The sequence below is a fragment of the Phytophthora infestans genome, genomic scaffold (genome assembly GCF_000142945.1).
Source record: "Phytophthora infestans T30-4 supercont1.7 genomic scaffold, whole genome shotgun sequence".
Taxonomy (NCBI): domain Eukaryota; phylum Oomycota; class Peronosporomycetes; order Peronosporales; family Peronosporaceae; genus Phytophthora; species Phytophthora infestans.
This window is the reverse complement of record NW_003303752.1, coordinates 1,128,762-1,146,787: the sequence shown is the minus strand read 5'-3', so window position 1 is coordinate 1,146,787 and position 18,026 is coordinate 1,128,762. Positions and strand designations below refer to the sequence as shown.

Here is an 18,026-nt window from a genome sequence, read left to right as displayed (position 1 = left end):
TGTGATTTGCTAGAGGACTGATCTGCGGTGTCGAAAGGAGAACAATGTATTTTGCCGGTGGAACGTGTTGCTACTGGAACGCCTCACTACTGATGGTCGGCTGTTACAGCTATTGGATTCGCAACTATTGGTGGCAAGGAACGAGGGCAGCCCAGCAAGGCTGGGATGGGCTCGCGCGACGGATTGGGCGACGCGAAGAGCGCGAGCGTGTCAGCGTGGCGCGGTTGCGTGGCATCAAGGGCCAAGAAACGTCTTCTTCGGTCAAGAACGCGAGTCCTGAACGTACTGGAACACTCCGGGGAGATTTTCCCATGGAAGTGGCCGAGGGTACCGTGGAACTCGTGTCGAGCAGGGAGGCTCGGCGATGACACCGAGTGATAGTCGCGGAGAATTGTCACGGTACACAGCTAGCGGGAAGACTCGCCATTCTCTCGGACTGCGCTCGGAAGATCTGCTTGCTACAGAAGTCGCAGATCACGTCCGAGCAACTGTGCCCTCCGGTCCAATCGGCAGCGTTCCAAGCCTAGAGTGGAGCCGCAGGCCGTCGGCAAGAGTGGGAATTTTCGTTGGGGCCTCCCCGGGGTAGTGGTTTACAGAAAGGTAAGGAGCCTAGTGCTCTGCTTGGAGCTTTAGGTAGAAGCTCAGTCGTAATTTTTCTTCTTACAAGAGAAGTGCTCAAGAATACAACAGCAACTTTACATTTACGTGATAAACCTAAGTTCCTACGTCGGTCTGCTACATACACGACCCCGACCTAAGGAGGATTCCCGTTTCTACTTCCAAGAGCTGCGTGAGGTATTAAAATATAAGCTTTCAACCTAATATTGCTGTTCCGATTCGACAATTTGTCGTGCTTTACGGTTCGATTTGGGGCTAACGCGAAACGTGCTGACAAAAAAGCGCTCGTGAAAGTATCCCAAAAGAACGCCAGGAGTATGTGAACAGGCTCTTGCCTTTCTACAGCGGGCAGATCAAATCGTGTTTGTCGATGAAACTTCAAAGGATGGAAGGTATTGTACAATATCAATTTTGTGACTGCTACATCTGACCTTGTTAATTTGTTGTATGGTAGTGCTATGGTTTAGGTCCTCCCTGAGAAAACACGCGTGGTCCGCGCGCGGAGACTTAGCGGTTGTGCCCATTCCATTTTCCCGCGGAAAGCGAATCTGCGTTCTTGCTGCGTTCGACGCTGAAGGCTTTTTTGCGTGGGGTACAGCCGAGGACACTTTCACCCGGCAGACGTTCCACGAGACTTTCAAGTTTAAAATTCTACCATTCCTCAATCCGTGACCTTTACCAAGATCAATTTTCATTTTGGACAGCGCCGAAATTCACATGTACGAATAATTCCAAGAACGTATTTATGGTACTGGTGCACTGTTATTTTTTCTGCCGCCGTATTCACCTGCCTTGAATCCTATAGAAGTCGGATTTTCTCTTCTAAAACGATGGATCCAGCGCCACGCAAATATGGCGTTCCGTGAAAATCCTCTTGTGGTCCTCAATATCGCGCTGTATTCTTGCACTAGACAGTCTGAGGAAGTTGGGCAAAATTTGTACGGCCACTGTGGGTACGATGGGAACAAGCTCAGTATAAAAATCAGTGAGTTTTAATGAAATTCATGTATTTGTACTGAAACATCGTACTCTACCGCTAATACGCTCCATAGAGCTGATCGTTAAGGTGATCGACATCATCCATGTCTTCTGCAGGAGCGGGAGTCTCAAAATTTACCGGGTCACGGAACGGAGGGCGAAGGCGGTAGGCCGGTAAACCGAGAATTTCCCGGAGACCCCCAGCATGAGCTTGTACTTGGATCACTGCACCTTGAATTTTGATCCTGAGCATTCTGAAATTCATGCCAGCGGTTGTATGTGTTGTATCTTGATTCGTCTCCATTTCCTGCGAAAGCTGATCAATGTCTCGAAGCTGTCGAAATGTTGTCTTATCAGGAACTTGTAGTGGGGCGTCCGCTGGAAGTCGAGCTTGCATTGTTGCCATGTGCAGCTGTGAGGCTGGCCCACTCAGAATATTGCGCTCCGCTAGCATAGATGCTACACGAGGAGCTTGCTCTTGGAGTCGATTCTCGGTTGCTCTACGAATAGTGTTGGCTCTTGGTTCTGGTGCTCTTGGAACATAAACAAAAATCATTAAAACAAATCAGACAGACCGTGTAGGCGAAGGTGAGCTAATTCCCAATATCCGGCGACGCGACTGGAGAATTTTTCCTCGTCCAACTCGAGAAATTCACGTTGTGGGGCGTGCTTGGTGGGCTTGAGATAGACGATGAAGTCATCCTGCCAATCGTTTGGCAGAGGACGGATGAATTCGGTTGCTACTTAAGCCTTGAATAGCCTAAAGCCACGGTCAATCTGAAAGGTAAAGTCGATGGGCTCGGTTTTGTTTCGGCACGAAGTGAGAGGATCGCCGTTCTTGATGGTAAGGCGGCAGGTAAGAATTGCTGGTAGTGGCAGCGACATTGTAAAACTAAAAGTGAGCCTTTAAGCCAAAGGATGCCGGGGCGTGGAAGAATACTCTCGCTATAGCTCGACAAAAATTAGGAGATCATGTCGAAACGGGATTGAATTTTGCCAAATGTCATAAGGTGTGGACACAATCTGTTTCGGCTTTGTTAATACTTGTCTGGTCCGAAAAAGAATTAATAGTTCTTTAAATCAGCGATAACTTCGGTCGTACAGCTCCAACGGAAGCGTGGTTGAGCTAGTTTGAAAGCTCTGCTTACGTAGCGTCAACACGAGTTATTATATGAGCAAATTTCCCGCCAATTTTTTCAATACCTGACCATTTGAGCTATCACTTTATGGAGGGGTGGAGTTTTTTTTCGCTTTGACGTCAAAAATAATCAGAACTAAACTGTAAAATATACTAGAGAAAGTGCTAACGAAGCTTAATCTAGTGATATATCACTAAAAGCAATTGAATTTATATTCGTGTCAATTACTCTCAATCCGTGTGCATACAAATCCTCATATGAGCTCATTTTAACTAATTGTCCCCTCCTCAGTATGGACATTGACCAATCACACATGCGAGGTTTCTTATAGAAAAGCCTAACTGTTAATTCTTTTTCGGACCGGAGAAGTATATCTTAAAATTTGTATCAAAACCATGATCTGTATACTTGCAATAAAATTAGGGATTTAGCCAATCGAGAACGTTTGTGCCAGGGAATTATCCCATCTGCCGTCCGCCGAACGCCGATTGGACATGAACCTCCAGGTGGTGCAATTATTTCCGGAAATCCTATCCCGACTGATTCGTATGAGATTCATCCCCTAAGGGATGAGGCGTGTCGACCCAAACTCTTTGTTATGTCTCCGATCCGACGAAAGACTTGCACACGACACTTACCTCAAGCATCGAGCTCCCTACAGACATGGAAATTGAACCCACGTCACATGTTAGCTGACGGGCTAATCAGGCGCATGCAAACCAGTTGCCCAGAATGCATGCTAATATTTTAATGAAATTTTGTCAAATCTGGTGAAATATATCTTTGATTGGCTTTGTCTTTTTATTCGTCAAAGGGTTAGGCTAAATATTGGTCGGAAGCACCCGATCAGATAGGAGGTCTTCCGTAAGGGCCATCCTCCTACGTAGGTTTATAAAACCGAGGGCGTTTTGGCAGAAAGGCACAATAATCTGTAATATAAAATACAGGGTCCCTTCGACAAAAGCACAACTACAGATTGTATACGAAATGTATTATGTACTTACCTACCTCAACTGAACTTATATCTTGATAAGCGTTTCCACACCCAGTCGTTCAACTTCCGGGATGCCTTAGTCTCGGTCGCATACGAACGGGTCTCCTTGGATATTTCTTCGGGCAAGTTTTTTTCCTTCCGGTATGTTCCGTTAAACACGCTTATCCGACAGGCTTGCGGGCTTTAAGGCAAATTAACTCTGTTTATTTTTAACTGTTTCGCTTTCTTCGTCTGGATTTCTTTTTCATGCACACTGTTTTCACTTAGTCTCACAATGATCTGGTCTACGTCAACACGCTTCGTCTTCATTCTTGTATGATCTTCGACAACACAAAGGTACTGGATACCTTGGCTAAGTTCTTGGTACCTTCACAAGTTCATGATCGGCCGGCTTGGCCGGTCGTTTTTTTTCTTGATCTTTGTATACCTGATTCTCCCCGCTCCGAATTCCCCGTCTGGAGTTCCCCGTATAGGGTCTCGACTCGACCGTTGCCCATGACGCAGAGGTTTTTACCCACACTTCGGGTCTCTGTGATTAAAGGGGAGCTTGGTCTTGATTATTGCGTTGTTCTCCACGTCAAGACAGGTGGTGCTCGATTACTCGTTCATTATCTTGAGCTCTTGATCGCCTCTCATTGGGCATTACCTGTCGTCAGGTACTTGACCATCAGGTTGGTTTCTCCGTTTGAGACATTCCATCTGGGGTGTCAAACCCAATCTGGTAGTCAATGCTCTTTGCACCACTCTACCACTCTCCATTTCATCGATCGTCCTCGTGTCATCTTCTTTGCCATCTCGGACTCGCGCTCGTGTTTATCAATTCTGAAAAAAAATCAATTAGCATCGCGTTAGGTAGCATAGTTCCGCTGGCAGCTGCAGCTGTCATGAACGCTGGTAATAGCGTGTCCAGGGTGGGTAACATAGTTCCACATACGGTCGTCAATACCTTAACTGAAGAAAAAGGCACTAATCAAGCTTCTTGTGTGGGTAACATAGTGCCGCACGCGGTGGACCAGACCTTGACTGAAGCGGAAGCCGTCGTATACACTTCCTGTGTGGGTAACACAGTTCCACAGGAGGCATCGAGTGCCTCGGATGTCGACACAACATCCCCAGACGTGAGCAACAAAGTAACACGTCGCGGTCGACATCGACGGCACCGCAAGTCGGGTCTGAACCTCGTTCAGACCAACGTCGCTTAAAGCGACTCGGAGTCTAGCAGAGTGGTGGAGAGTGTTATTACCTCTTCGTTAGCGAGACCGGTTTGCATGCTAAGGCTGCTGGTGTCCACTTGGAAACATTACCAGCGGTTGTAAAGGTTCTGAACCTGGGGGAAATAAGGACCGATTCTTTCCTGGCCAACCACAAGGCTGAGGAGATGAGGACGTTCTAGAGTGGCTGAGTACGAGCCGACAAGCGCGCTTGGGCTCTGATATGCTTAAGAGCCCCAACGATCCAATGTATACTTTGGTGACGGAGAATGCGGACGTGGTGAACAAGCCCCACCGACTCAACTCCCACCAGATCGAGGCGTACCCCATGAAACAGATTTTGTGCCTGGCACAAAATCCCACGAGACATACGCGAACAGCGCGAGGTCATCGATGCCTTCTTCGCCGCGAAGGCGAAGGCAGGCATTGTGCGGGAGTCAAAGTGTTCGCACTCGACGCCGACTTTCTGCGTTCGGAAGCTGTACGAGAAGGGGTGTCGAGTTCATGTTTATAACGAGCTGAACAATGCGACGGTGCCGGCCCAGACACAAATGCCACGAAAGGATGTGTTGTTGAACAACATGGCCTGTGTGAACTGTACAGTGCGCTGGATTTGGTAGACGGGTACTACCAAATCCTGATACGCGAGAGCGACATCTTGCACACCGAGGTCAGCACTCCAAGCGACATGCTTTAGAAGTGGTTCATCAAGCCGCAGGGTCTGGCTAACGCCGCAGCCACATTCAACCGCTTAGTTACGCAGCTTTGCAAACCGCTGTGTGCCTTTGTACACACGTACTTTGACGCCATCTTCATCCATAGCCGTACTTAGGGTGGCATTGCAGCTATAGAGATGCATTGGGGGCACCTTCGTAAAGTGGTGGGCGTCATAAGCGCGAACAAGCTTTACGCCAACATCGACTAGTTCTTCTTTGCGTCACCAGAGAGCATGGTTCTTGGTTGTTAGCAGCGTTGGCGTTCGGACTGACCCAATCAAGGTCACGGCCATTGCAGTCAGGCCGACGCCCCGATCGAAGAAGGATAGTCGATAGTGGTTGAGCTTAGCAATTCCCTCCACAAGTACAGCACGGGTACGCGGGCCTCACTAAGGCCTTGTAGGGCTCCCTAGAAAGGACGTAGGCAGGTGCCGAAAGCAAGCGCACCAGGGTGCCTTTGCAATCGGTCTCAAAGAGTCTCCTGTCCTGGCTCTGCCGGACGAGACGACGCTGTTCAGCGTCATCTGCGATGCCTCTCACTGTGCAATCGGTTGGGCATTGCTGTAGAATAATGCAGCTGGCCATGATCTAGTCCGCTCGCTCCAGTTCAGGCAGCTCAATGCAACCGAGCGGGACTACCCTATCCATGCCAAGAAGCCCCTGGCAATGAAATACGCCCTCGTCATGTTTTGGGTACATCCTCTGGGATCAAGGCCCTTTGTGATTTACGCAGACCACCCATCAACGCGGACAGCGACGAATTTGCCTCAACGGATAGCAAATTGGCTGTCCTTCTTCACGGAGTACAACTTCCGCGTCGAATACAAGCCGGGCAAGCTCCACGTGCTAGCTGACGCCCAGTCTCTACGTCCGGACTGCGATTTGGTCTATATCACACGGGTAACAACGGAACTCTGTGATTGGATACGCGTGTCGTATCGAGAAGACGAGGCAATCGTCAGATTCCTGGCGGAAGGAACGAACACTACGTCCGACTGCATTTCATCGCGACAGCGTTCCCGGGTCCACCGATATAAGCTGAAGGCTGACCTCCTATACTACCGGGTGGAGCCTGGTGATCTTCCACTGGTGGCCGTACCCAACGACGAAGACCTGAAGGTTGGCATCTTCGCAGAGGCGCACGATGCGCCTTCTAGTGGCCTCTTGGGCCGTGAGACGACTTTTGTATCGGTTTATCAGGCCTTCTGGTGGACCCACATGTCGCCAGGTACGTGAAGACAAGCGAAACATGTCAGTGGGTCGAATCGGCAGGGCACGCTCCGGCTATTTTGCAGAGGCTACTCGTACCTACTGGCTGTTGGAAGGCGATGAATCTATACTCCATCTTTATGCTTTCCGCCGACGGACTCGACAACACCGGGATTTTGGTGCTCGTGCATCGGCTGAGCAGGATGGTGCATCTTGTTCATGTGCCCGGTACCATCACAAGCGAACAAATCGCAAGGTTGCTCGTCGATGGCGTGTTCTGCGATCACGGTCTCCTGGAGACAATTGTCGCAAACCGAGACCAGCAGCCCACCGCTGCGTTTCAGGAAGACGCTGTATCATTTGCTTGAAACTCGTCCGCAGATATCTACTGTCAACCACCAGGAAAAGGGCGTTAATCGAGTGCTCGATGACACACGGCGCAGCGTGTGCGCCGGATCCCCACGTACGTTGTCCGCGCAGCTTCTGGTTGTTGAGTCCGCGCTTAACAACCCGGCACACGCGTCCACAGGGCTCACGCCTTTTTTATCTGAATGGCTTCTGTCACCCCAAAGTGCCTCTCACGCTTCGAGGATACGCTGTGTCATCTACCTTAAGTGAGGGAGAGGAACGAAAAGCCCTATCCTTCCACATGGGGGACCAGTTTCGCTGTGAAACCAAGTGAAGCCCTCTGTGGATACCAAGCTGAGTCTGATCAGCAGGGTCCGCAATGCAGTGGTAGCGGCTCAGGATTGACAAAAGTTCTCGGACAAATATGAAAGAAGAAACTTAACAGTGTTAAAAGTGGGTGAATTAGAACTACTCGACACTATGAATCTATCGCTAGACACTGTGGGCTCTGGCGACAGCAACAAGCTGAAGCACTGCTTTATCATACCGTTCGCGGTCCAGGCCGGACACGTTGCGCCGTACACCGTCGACCTACCGAAGCTAACGACGACGCGCCCGACGCTCTACGTTGAACGGCTTAAGCGGTGCAAAGGTGTTGCTGTTGCAGACCCACCCTGGACCAGCTCCTCGAAGCGAGGTCCGTCCACAGACGTAGACGAGGACGCGGCAGCAGGCGCCCAAGGCTCGTGCTGGACGGCAAGGCTCCGGTCGAGACCGTACGCCGGAGGGGGGGGGCGTCCGAACAGGTCCCAGAGCCATTCGCCGAGTACGTCGGGTAAGCACCATACGCGTACGGCTGGGAGTGCGCCAGAGGCGGCTCCGGATGTTGTAGCAGATTCGCAACACGTTGGATCATACGGAAGGCCTGGTCAAGATCGGCGCCGCACCGAGTCCCTCCTTAGAGCTTCAAGACTTGTCGTAAATAGCCCGAGAACCGAGGTGGTATCTGCCCTCTCTAGGCCTACCCCTGTGGGCTTCTCGAGAGCTGGCCTAGCCGGAGCTAGTGCGGTACTCACCCTTGGGGCTACGTGAACTCCATGATGAAGATCAGCTGCCATCTCGCATCCGGGACCAGCGTGATCTTCGGGTACGGTTCACCCACTTGATCAGCAAGCACATACTGCCAATAGACACTTTGAAGCACGGCTTTTTCAATATGTTAGATAACCTTAGCTACACGAATCCTTCGACAGTGGGGAACCCATAAAATACCCGACTGGGTGCTACCCACCTGGGATTTTTCGATGGGGGGGTCAAGAAGCAACCCTGCACCCGGCGGGATCGGCAGCAGAATGATTGAGTTAAAAGAAGGTGGCGAATCGCCGGTGGTGGTGTGGGCAGCGGTGACAGCGCTTAGCAACAAGCGAACCACCAACAATGTGACACAGTTTGTCGGACTGCATCGACTGCTCAAGTGACCGGAAGAGCAAGGGTGGACCCACTTACACGTGTTGGGGGCAGCCCCGTGATCTTAGAACTAAGAGTCGACGACAAGTGCCCAAAGTTTGTGCATTGCAATTCTTGTACTTGCGGGCGAGGCAGCTCGCCGATGAATGTCAAGTGCTGAGTTTTAAACATCACTACATGCGATTTAACAAGACAGCAGACTGGCTAGCGAATTACGCGATGGACGGGAAAGTCATAGTAGATTACGCCAAAGTAGCGCGGGTGGACCATCCATTACTGGAGGGGTAACGGCAATTCACGAGCATAGATGCTCGGTGGTGGCTTGAAGACGAGAATGAGAGGTGAGAAGGCCAGCGCACGACAGCGGTAGAAGGATTGACAGAGGGTGGGAGAGATAGGGAACGATGACATTAGCTGAGTAAAAGTAGTTAGCGAAGAATGGGTATTAGAGTTCAAATAGCAACTTTTGCGAAGCAAGAAACACAATAACCTCACAACTATAGCAAACCTATGCCAGCACCCGGTGGCAGGGCTGACCCAGCTTCGGCAGTCGACGCTGGATGGAGATAGAGCCCTTCGTATGGTCATTAATAGTGCGTTAGCAGCCCCCTTTCCATCTAGACCAAGCAATGACAGCCAAGGACATGGCACGTTTCGCCGACATATTACATGTATGGGATATGGAGTATCCGTGGCTACCAGATTTTCAACTTCAATGTTGATGAATCCAAGTTCACCAGAGCTGCAAATTTCGGTGTGACGTTTCCCAGAAAGTATCCGTTTCTCGAGCTTTCCAAGATTTTCACGTTTTAAGGTAAACAATCTGAGATCCGAACAACTAACTAGATGGGTTCGCTTACGCATATAATACTTGATACGCTATGCATAATGCTCGGTTTCCTCGGACAAGATGGCGAAGATGTCGCTAACCAAGAGAGGAAGGCTACTTTTTTCTGTTCACGAAACGTGCATCGTTGCTCTAGGCTCAGTTTAGTTTCTTGGAGGAAGGCTTGTAGCTTTGTCGACCCCAGTTTTTATTTTGCTTCACTCGAAACCCACCACTCCACGCCTGAGTTGCGCACTCAATGAAGTTTACATGCCCCACACGATTGGGTTCATTTAAAATGATATTTCTAAGCTAAATCATATCCCCTTCCCAACCATAATCACTGCTCGATGCAAGCACACCCATGCCATGAATACGCATACGCTACTGGTCGTCATGAAAGTATGTCAAACACGCTTTTATCCAGGACGATACGACGCTTTAGCTCACTTCTGAATTTCTCAGCACCAACGCACTCAGCTCAACGACCCCAATGGCCCGGCCAAACGCCAACCCCACGTCTTTCCGTATGACCTTTCCTCGGCAACTCTGGTCTGCTCGTGTCCAAGCTCGGACTCGGCAGCTGGATGGAATATGGTGAGACGAAAAGCCCAGAACTCTGGTACGAGATCATGAAGACGGCGTTTGAGCATGGTATCAGCTTCTTCGACAACGCGGATTCGTACGGCATGGGCCTCGAAGAGGAGTACACGGGAGCTGCTATCAAGATGGGCATCCAGGATGGTACGTGGAAGCGTGAGGGCCTCGTGGTCGCCACCAAACTCGGTATGGGAACGAAGGGTTTCCACGGAGACCCGGGTCTTAACGACCAGGGTTTGACTCGCAAACACATCACCAAAGGCTTGAAGGCGTCGCTCAAGCGGATGGATCTGGAGTACGTCGATGTTCTCTACTGCATTCGACAGGACCCGTACACGCCCCTCGAAGGGTGCTAATTTTTTTCTGTTGCTCAATTACTGAATGATATGTTGGCACTGTATTTGTAGGAATAAATGTTGGTCACTCTGAACGGCTGTTGTAGGAATGTTTTTAGTCAAACAACACAATATCAGTCCTGAAAAAGAGCAACAGGACATAAGTAAGTAATTTATGAAGTGCTGTTACAGTACTGGTAGTAAAATAAATGTATTCTTGCTATCTGTTGGCAGGATGTAGGCGTTCTTCCTGAGTTCCAAGCGCGTAAGCTCTGCGAATGGCGTGGGCTAGCTCTTCCACTTGGTATTCTAATGAGCCACCATGGATGAATGCCACGCTCCAGATATACACCCCCTCTGTTTCAGATAGACGGCACCCTGCTACGATGCTCTTTGTAGGTCTTTCCTTTGTCTTTAACGCCGAACTCTTGGACTACAGGCCATTTAAGGGGCCTACCAGGATTCTTTTTAAACAGCTCAATCAGTCGATCGACGTCATACATATCCGATTCGCGCTGTAGCGCTCCGACAATCGCGCGCGGGCGTCCAGGAAGCCCACGCATCGGAATTGCCGCCATGGCTAGCCCAATCTTGATCTTCCCTAGCAAGTCCAGAGACGCAACCACGTATGCACATATCCACCCCGTGTGCATGTAGTTTTTACAGGTGCTGCGGAGAGCACTACGAACAGCTTGAATCTGTAAAATAAAAGGAATTATTATAAAAACTGTTATAATTTAAGTTTAGCATAAGCACGTAAGAAAACTCACATCGTCGTAGTGCCACTTAGCACGTAGTGTCAGGGGGGTCATGTCCTCAATTAGACGATCATCCACAATGACTTGCTGCAAGGAGAGAAATTGCACCTCCGCCGTTTCAATTGATTCCTCTTCGCCTAGATTCCCCGTCAAAGACTGCTTGAAACTGCCACACTCAAAGACAACGTGTTAGAATATAAGCAAGATGAACGCTTACAGCCACTCACAGTTTTGTACGCTCGGTCGTCACCTTAGCAGCGGCTAAGTTGCTTGCAGCAACCTGCATCACCATTGTCCTCTCGCTGTTGAAAAGGATTCTTGAGCGACCAATTGTTTTCGCCTTGGCAATGCGATGATTACTGGGGTGGAGCAACTTGTCTTTCGCTTGTATGACGGCTGCGCCGTTAAGTGACCCTGCATGCCAACAAAAAATATTAATAAAAACTAAAAATGGTCGTTAATAACTGAGCAATTCCCACTTACCTTCTGCAAAGTGACGGTGTTGATCGAATGCAAGATTAGTAGAATCATACAGAAGGACTCTAGGCAATACAGAGTTTAGGGCCGTTATGGTCGGGGCTTTCTTGTAACCCGTAACTATGACTTTTATCACACGACGATGGCTTTCGATAGGCTGTTGTGTGGGCAGGAAGCCAGGTATTGTGGAGCTATTCACACTCCAACGCTCCCAGCGTGGTGTCAAATAAACGTTTTGAAGCCACAATGCCAACGCATTCTCGCCGTGCGATTCCCAGTTCTTAAGTACTCGCTTGGACAGTGATCTAAACTGTTTTAGTGACCTGCACTTGTGGAGTAGACGTATGTGAGGCTTAACCACGTCTTTAATGAACCCCTACTTTTCTCGAGTCGGATGTGCTTGTTACACCGACGTAGTAGATGCTCATAACATGTGAGAATCTCGACAGCAGGCCATACCAATTTGAGTGCCGACGCAATTGCGTCCGAGTGATCTATGCTTGCACTGTGGATGCGCACGTCTACATCGAAAAAACGTTTTGTGTACTTCACTAAAGCACCAAACATCCGTTCATACGCTAATGTGCTCTCAGGGCGCACAAACATGTAAAACCAATCCATGGACGGAAGCGTTGAACGTATCCTGGTCCGGAGCGCTCAACAGAAATGCCACCGCAATCTACAAGAGTCCAACCCCCAAAATGGATCATATAGGTCCCATCCGTAGATAAAACTAGAGTATCACCTTGGTCTCGAACGGCCCGACGAACATTTTGGAGAAGTGCCCTTGATGTCACTACCAAACCTATAGAAGGGACCGAGACTCCGTTAATTTCAACAGAATGTTCAAATTCATCCAAAACGATCATAGTGTTCATTTCAGCAACGTCGTTTTCATCCACGCAAAAAACGTCGGCACGATCCTGGCAAAGCCTGGTACTTGTCCAGATTTTTAATGTGACAAACCTGGTAATTTCCCAGCCCTCTCCAGCTTTCTTTTTGAGATGAGCTTTACGGTTCTTCATTTTTTGGTCTCGGGTATCAATGCCAGCATACAGCATACTTGGGTCACGAAGGTACTTAAACATCATCATGTTGCGAACACGACCAGCAGACATCCCAAGTTTCAGTAGTGCGTCGATTTCCGGTTTGATCACAGGTGATTTACCTCTAGTCCGTAAGTTGACAGCGGCACCAGTGTGTTGGCCCTTCTGGAGTACCTGAAACCGCATTCCTAGCTCACCGGCGTGGTGTGCAATTAGTTTAATGCTGTGATGGCAGTCTTAGTGTGATCGACACAGGTATTCCTTGCCAACACGAAATGTCGAGGTATATCTAGTTTTGTATGTGTATACAGACTTATTTAAGCGGTGCAGATTCTTTTCTGCGTCCTCCTCAGTGTCGGAGTGCCCAACACTTACGTATACCGATACTTCAGCAAAAGTACTGGTATTCATAGACAGAGCGTCCTCCTCAGTGTCGAGGGAGGAGTCAGAGTCTTGTTCTTCATCGTCTCCAGTGTCACCTCCGTCGGGAATGATAATGGCGCTGGCAATGGCAGCTTCGTCGCTTCCGATGCTCTCCACAAAATCATCTCCGAGGTCCAACGCTTCTTCACCGGAATTCTTAGCGCTGGGCATGTCTACATTGGACGATCTGATCGTCCTTAATGTCTCAGACAAGTTACATCAAAGGAGCTGAGTTGGGCTTCACAGTGTCGGTTTGTAGTATTGTGCGCTACGTCGTCGGGTGCGTCTGTAGTTCTGTACATATCATCGCCGGCTGACGCGGTCGTGCTATACATGTCGGCGTCATCATCTGCGGCAAAAGGGCTTTGTACGCCTGAATCGCAAGCCACGTCACCATACTCCAAGACCTCGGTAACATCGCTGTCATTGCTGGGGGGGGGCGGCCGACTGCATGTAAGTTTGCACGTGGGTTTCACAATGGCTTCAGAGGTGAAGGGGGGGGGTGCTATGATGAAACTGACTTGATTCCGACCAATGACAAACAACAGACCGTCATCACTAAACTTATGTTACTCGTTAAGGCAACAGTTATTCATAGCCTTCCAACAAAAGTTCAGACAGGGCAACAGGTTTTCATACAAATATAGTACCAACAGATCAATCAGTATTTGAGCAACATAAATTAAGATTATTCCCCCCTCGAAGAGACTGTGCGATCCATGAACTACGTCATTGAACGGGGTTGGGCCTTTTACTGGGGCACCAGCCAGTGGCCTGCACCACTTATCATGGAGGCGTGTGAGATCGCTGATAGTCTTGGTCTCATCTCCCGAGCGGTGGGGCAATCCTGCACCACGAATATCTTCACTTGTACAAGAAGTACAAGCTGCGCTTAACAACTAGGGCTCTTCTTTCGAGTGGAATTATCTCAGGTAAACATGCCGACGGAAATGTCAAGAGAACAGCAAAGATTGATTTTTTTGTGCTGCTCGTGCCGGAGGTCGCGAATCCGGATGGAACGGAGAGGCGTCGTACCAATTTTCTGCAGACTTGTCAGCTCTACCCTGCAGCAATATATTGTAAATCCGACCGACTTTGCCGGTTTGGCTCTATTCAATAAATCACTCGCTTACAAACGTTCTGATGCTGTACTTGAGTGACCGTATCTCGTACTTAAGTAAAAAATGAAACTTTTAATAAGTAAATATGTCATTGCGTGGAAATTTTAAGTAGACCTCACAATAAAATATGTAAAAAAAATGCAAGCCAATAATATCACTGAGTCTCAGTTTTTGGTCAGTCCATCTAAAAATGTGTTTATTTATAAAACTACAGCTTTAGAAGGTTTTAGAATACCGGTACTAGATAAATAATACCTCGAAGTAATTGACTTCTTTCATGAAAACGAAAACGATAATTACAAATTAATTATGTGTTGAAGTAAAATGACGAACGAATCAGCTCTCTTCTTGGTCACTCATCAACTCTTCCACGCGAGACTTAGGCTCACTTCTAATCTCGCTAAGCAGGTGCATCATGGTGTGGCGTGACGTCCGAATAATCAAGCGACTGGGGCTTCGCGCTCCTCTATTTCAATCCCCCATGGCCGGAGCGCAAACCAGCGAACTTGCCATCGCTGTAGCCCGTGGAGGGGGTCTGGGTGCAATCCCCTGCGCGCTCTTGTCTCCTGATGCAGTCCGCGAGCATGTGCAGCTTTTCCGAGCTGCTACGAAGAGCTTTTCAGCTCCAATTAACCTCAATTTCTTCTGCCACACACTTCCTCCGGCCAACCCGAAGGCGGACAAGCAATGGCAAGACATCCTTACACCATACTACCGAGAATACGGAGTAGATTTGACTCACCTAACAGCTAAAGGAGCATTGCGTATGCCTTTCGATGAGGTGAGTCTTGACCTGGTTCGAGAGCTCAAGCCGGAAGTCGTCAGCTTCCACTTCGGATTGCCATCTCCCCACATGCTTCAGGGTGTCAAAGATACCGGTACACTCGTCATCTCGTCAGCCACTACTGTACGCGAGGCACTCTGGCTAGAAGAGCGAGGGTGTGACGCTGTCATCGCGCAGGGTCTCGAAGCAGGCGGCCATCGCGGTGTCTTCTTGTCGAGAGAAGATAGTAAACCAGTGTTTAACTCACTCGAATACCGAAACAACTCAATGGATCAGCGGGAACGATGTCTTTAGTCCCTCAAATAGTGGACGCAGTAAAGATCCCGGTGATTGCAGCGGGAGGAGTCGGCGATGCTCGTGGCGTCTTGGCTGCTAGTGCACTGGGAGCCGCAGCAGTGCAAATGGGTACAGTGTTTCTACTCGCAGACGAAGCGAAGACGTCGCTTTTGCATCGGAAAATATTAAAACGTGCTGCTAATGTTACCGGCGATCAAGCTGTGGAGACGGCTATCACGAATATATTCTCCGGTCGACCTGCCCGAGGGCTCGTGACGCGTGTGATGCGAGAGCTGGGGCCGATGTGTGCTGCAGCGCCGGAGTTCCCGACTGCTGGAGCACCCCTTGGAGCTCTTAAGAAGGCTGCGGAGGCTAAGGGAGATACAGCGTTCACGTCTCTATGGTCGGGCCAATCTCCTGGCTATGCACAGGAGAAATCGGCCGAGATTATTGTGCATTCGATTATCAAAGAGCTAAAAAAAATCACGGCGAGTAGCTCTTTGTAGGGTTGCAAGTTTGGTCACAAGCAACGGCGGTGTAGGATAATGCGTCCTAAGACACGTCCTAAACTGTCCTATTTGTCCTAAATTTTACAGGGAGATTTTGGAGATGTGTCCTAAAAAGCGACTAATCCTTCGTTACAGAATATTATAATTTGTGTCCTCCAGATTGTCCTAAACCTCAAATAATAACTTTTTCCGGACTATCTACGTAAATTTACGTAAGAGTTACTTAAAACTCACATTGGCTTTACTTATTGTCCTGGGGCACACCAACCATTTCTGAATCTCCCCAAGCATCATGGACCATCGCGGCTACTCCTTCTGGAGCTAGGGCGCTCGTCTATCTGGCCTCTGCTGCCACCTGCGGAAGCAATGTCTTGTCCGCTCTGCTCACGAGCGCGAACGTTCAACAGTGCGGCACGGACCACTGAGATCCCGGACCAGGCCACCATTGACAAGATGTGCGCCTCGACTGCCTGCAACACCCTGCTCGCTGACGTGAAGGCCATGAACCTGGAGGAGTGCCAACTGCCGGTCGGTATCAGTTCCAACCTGAAGGCCGACCTGGTAGTCTACGCGCCGTCCAACTGCTCATCGACGTCGGCTCCAAGCCCGGACTCGCCTGCCACAAACGCACCTGTTGTCGACATCCCGACGACGCCAGACAACTCGACGAACCAGGCCGAGCACACTGCCGCGCTAACCAAGACCCCCATCGCTTGCTAACCGCGTCTTCGGGTCGACTTGCAGCCAAGTAGCCCTTGCGAGTACTTTGCTGCTTTTTGAGCCCCCCCCTACATCGCTACGTTCCGATTATTAACCGTCGTTTGCTATGTGTATGTTGAAGTCGCTCAACCGTTATTAGCGGCTATTATGACCTTCAATGACTGTCATCCTTTGAAACGCTTTAAAAATATTGTCACACACTTTGAAGTAGAAAAGTTTCGTTGAGGTGCTTTTCGCGCACAACAAAGAGTCGGCTGCTCTTGGAGAGAGGGGCGTTAGGATGATTATTGTTTCTAGCTAGGCCAGTTGAGGATGTTTTGAGGACAGTACATGTTGGGCTTGGTGTTGTCCTAATAGGACAGTGGTCTGAGTTGCAGTCTGTCCTAATAGGACAGCTGAGTGTCCAGTTGTCGAGTGTCCTATTAGGACACGCGGACCGTGGCTTGTTTCGTCCTAAAACTCATTGTGTTGTCCTAAATATCGGTTTTTTTATGAGCCGAATTGCTAGTTTTTTATCCCAGGTTTTAGGACAATAGGACACTTTAGGACTCCTAGTAGGGAGGAAATACCATCGGTTAGTAGAAAACTACTGATCTGTCCCCAACGCGGCGCAGAAAAGACGGCAATCAGTAGAAACTGATAAAGTTCGATCCGTACCTAACTCTAATCATAACTACATTTCTGCTGCCTTCAGCAAAACCGCTTTTGCCCTAAGCGTACCATGCCTCGAAAGCCGCCTCCGAATTATGGGAGTTCTCCCTTCGTGGTAGATCTTTCTGACATCGCTACAGCTAAAAGCATGGGTGTTTTGAGGGAGGACGCAAAAGTTGATGCTCCAGCCAAAAGTATGGGGGAGTATACGCGACGCGAGCCAATATTGCAGACACTGAGTTTCCAACACAAATAAGGAAACTAACGACACAAACAATTGCAATCGTTGACTGCTGATTAATAATTAAGGTATTTCTTTCCAATAGATTATCTTACTGATCCTCACTCTCAATAAATATCAGCAGCAAACGGACTGGGGAGTCAATCTCTGTGAGTAGATAGAACTCTACTAACGTACCCTGAGAGTAACCAGCTGGATACGTCGTGTACCCAGCTACTTCAACGTCAACATGTTAATTCGGTGTACTATTTTTTAGCTGCTCAAAACGCCTTTATTTATATGGTTGTTTTTGTGGAGTGCACTTCGGTGGCATTCGCCATTTTGGTCGATGCCTCCGCTCAACCCCCGACAGCGTCACGCCCAAACGATCCAGCGCCGTCTGGACGGCTCCTTTTGGCAGCTTCGTCTAAGCAGAGAAGTTAGCATACCGAACGAAGTCGACCGAGAGCTGGACGCCGAGCGTGCATCGTCCATAGGTGGTGGGTTACGTGACGTTGTCAGTAGAGGAGGAGGTCTTTTGGCAAACGAGCGCCGAGCTCGTAGAGGAGACAATGCTCAGCTCTTCGAGATAGAAAGAAT

At 49.2% G+C, this 18,026-nt stretch overlaps 3 protein-coding genes and 1 pseudogene across 3 annotated transcripts; 3 read left to right on the top strand and 1 right to left on the bottom strand.

Moving 5' to 3' along the window:
* Nucleotides 1–10,803: 10,803 nt before the first annotated feature.
* PITG_05197 (uncharacterized protein) lies at nucleotides 10,804–13,316 on the bottom strand (the record flags this gene model as incomplete). Its single annotated transcript, XM_002998835.1, has 7 exons — nucleotides 10,804–11,139; nucleotides 11,212–11,365; nucleotides 11,427–11,613; nucleotides 11,683–11,741; nucleotides 12,422–12,481; nucleotides 12,643–12,896; nucleotides 13,098–13,316. 7 exons carry the CDS (start codon nucleotides 13,314–13,316, stop codon nucleotides 10,804–10,806), a joined length of 1,269 nt encoding a protein of 422 aa, XP_002998881.1.
* A 1,365-nt stretch (nucleotides 13,317–14,681) lies between these two features.
* Nucleotides 14,682–15,426, top strand: PITG_05196 (2-nitropropane dioxygenase, putative; the record flags this gene model as incomplete). The annotated part of the gene is made up of 2 exons (XM_002998834.1): nucleotides 14,682–15,286; nucleotides 15,366–15,426. 2 exons carry the CDS (start codon nucleotides 14,682–14,684, stop codon nucleotides 15,424–15,426), a joined length of 666 nt encoding a protein of 221 aa, XP_002998880.1.
* A 25-nt stretch (nucleotides 15,427–15,451) lies between these two features.
* PITG_05195 (uncharacterized protein) lies at nucleotides 15,452–15,832 on the top strand (the record flags this gene model as incomplete). The annotated part of the gene is made up of 1 exon (XM_002998833.1): nucleotides 15,452–15,832. One exon carries the CDS (start codon nucleotides 15,452–15,454, stop codon nucleotides 15,830–15,832), a length of 381 nt encoding a protein of 126 aa, XP_002998879.1.
* A 299-nt stretch (nucleotides 15,833–16,131) lies between these two features.
* PITG_22759 lies at nucleotides 16,132–16,549 on the top strand (annotated as a pseudogene; the record flags this gene model as incomplete).
* Between the last annotated feature and the right edge of the window lie 1,477 nt (nucleotides 16,550–18,026).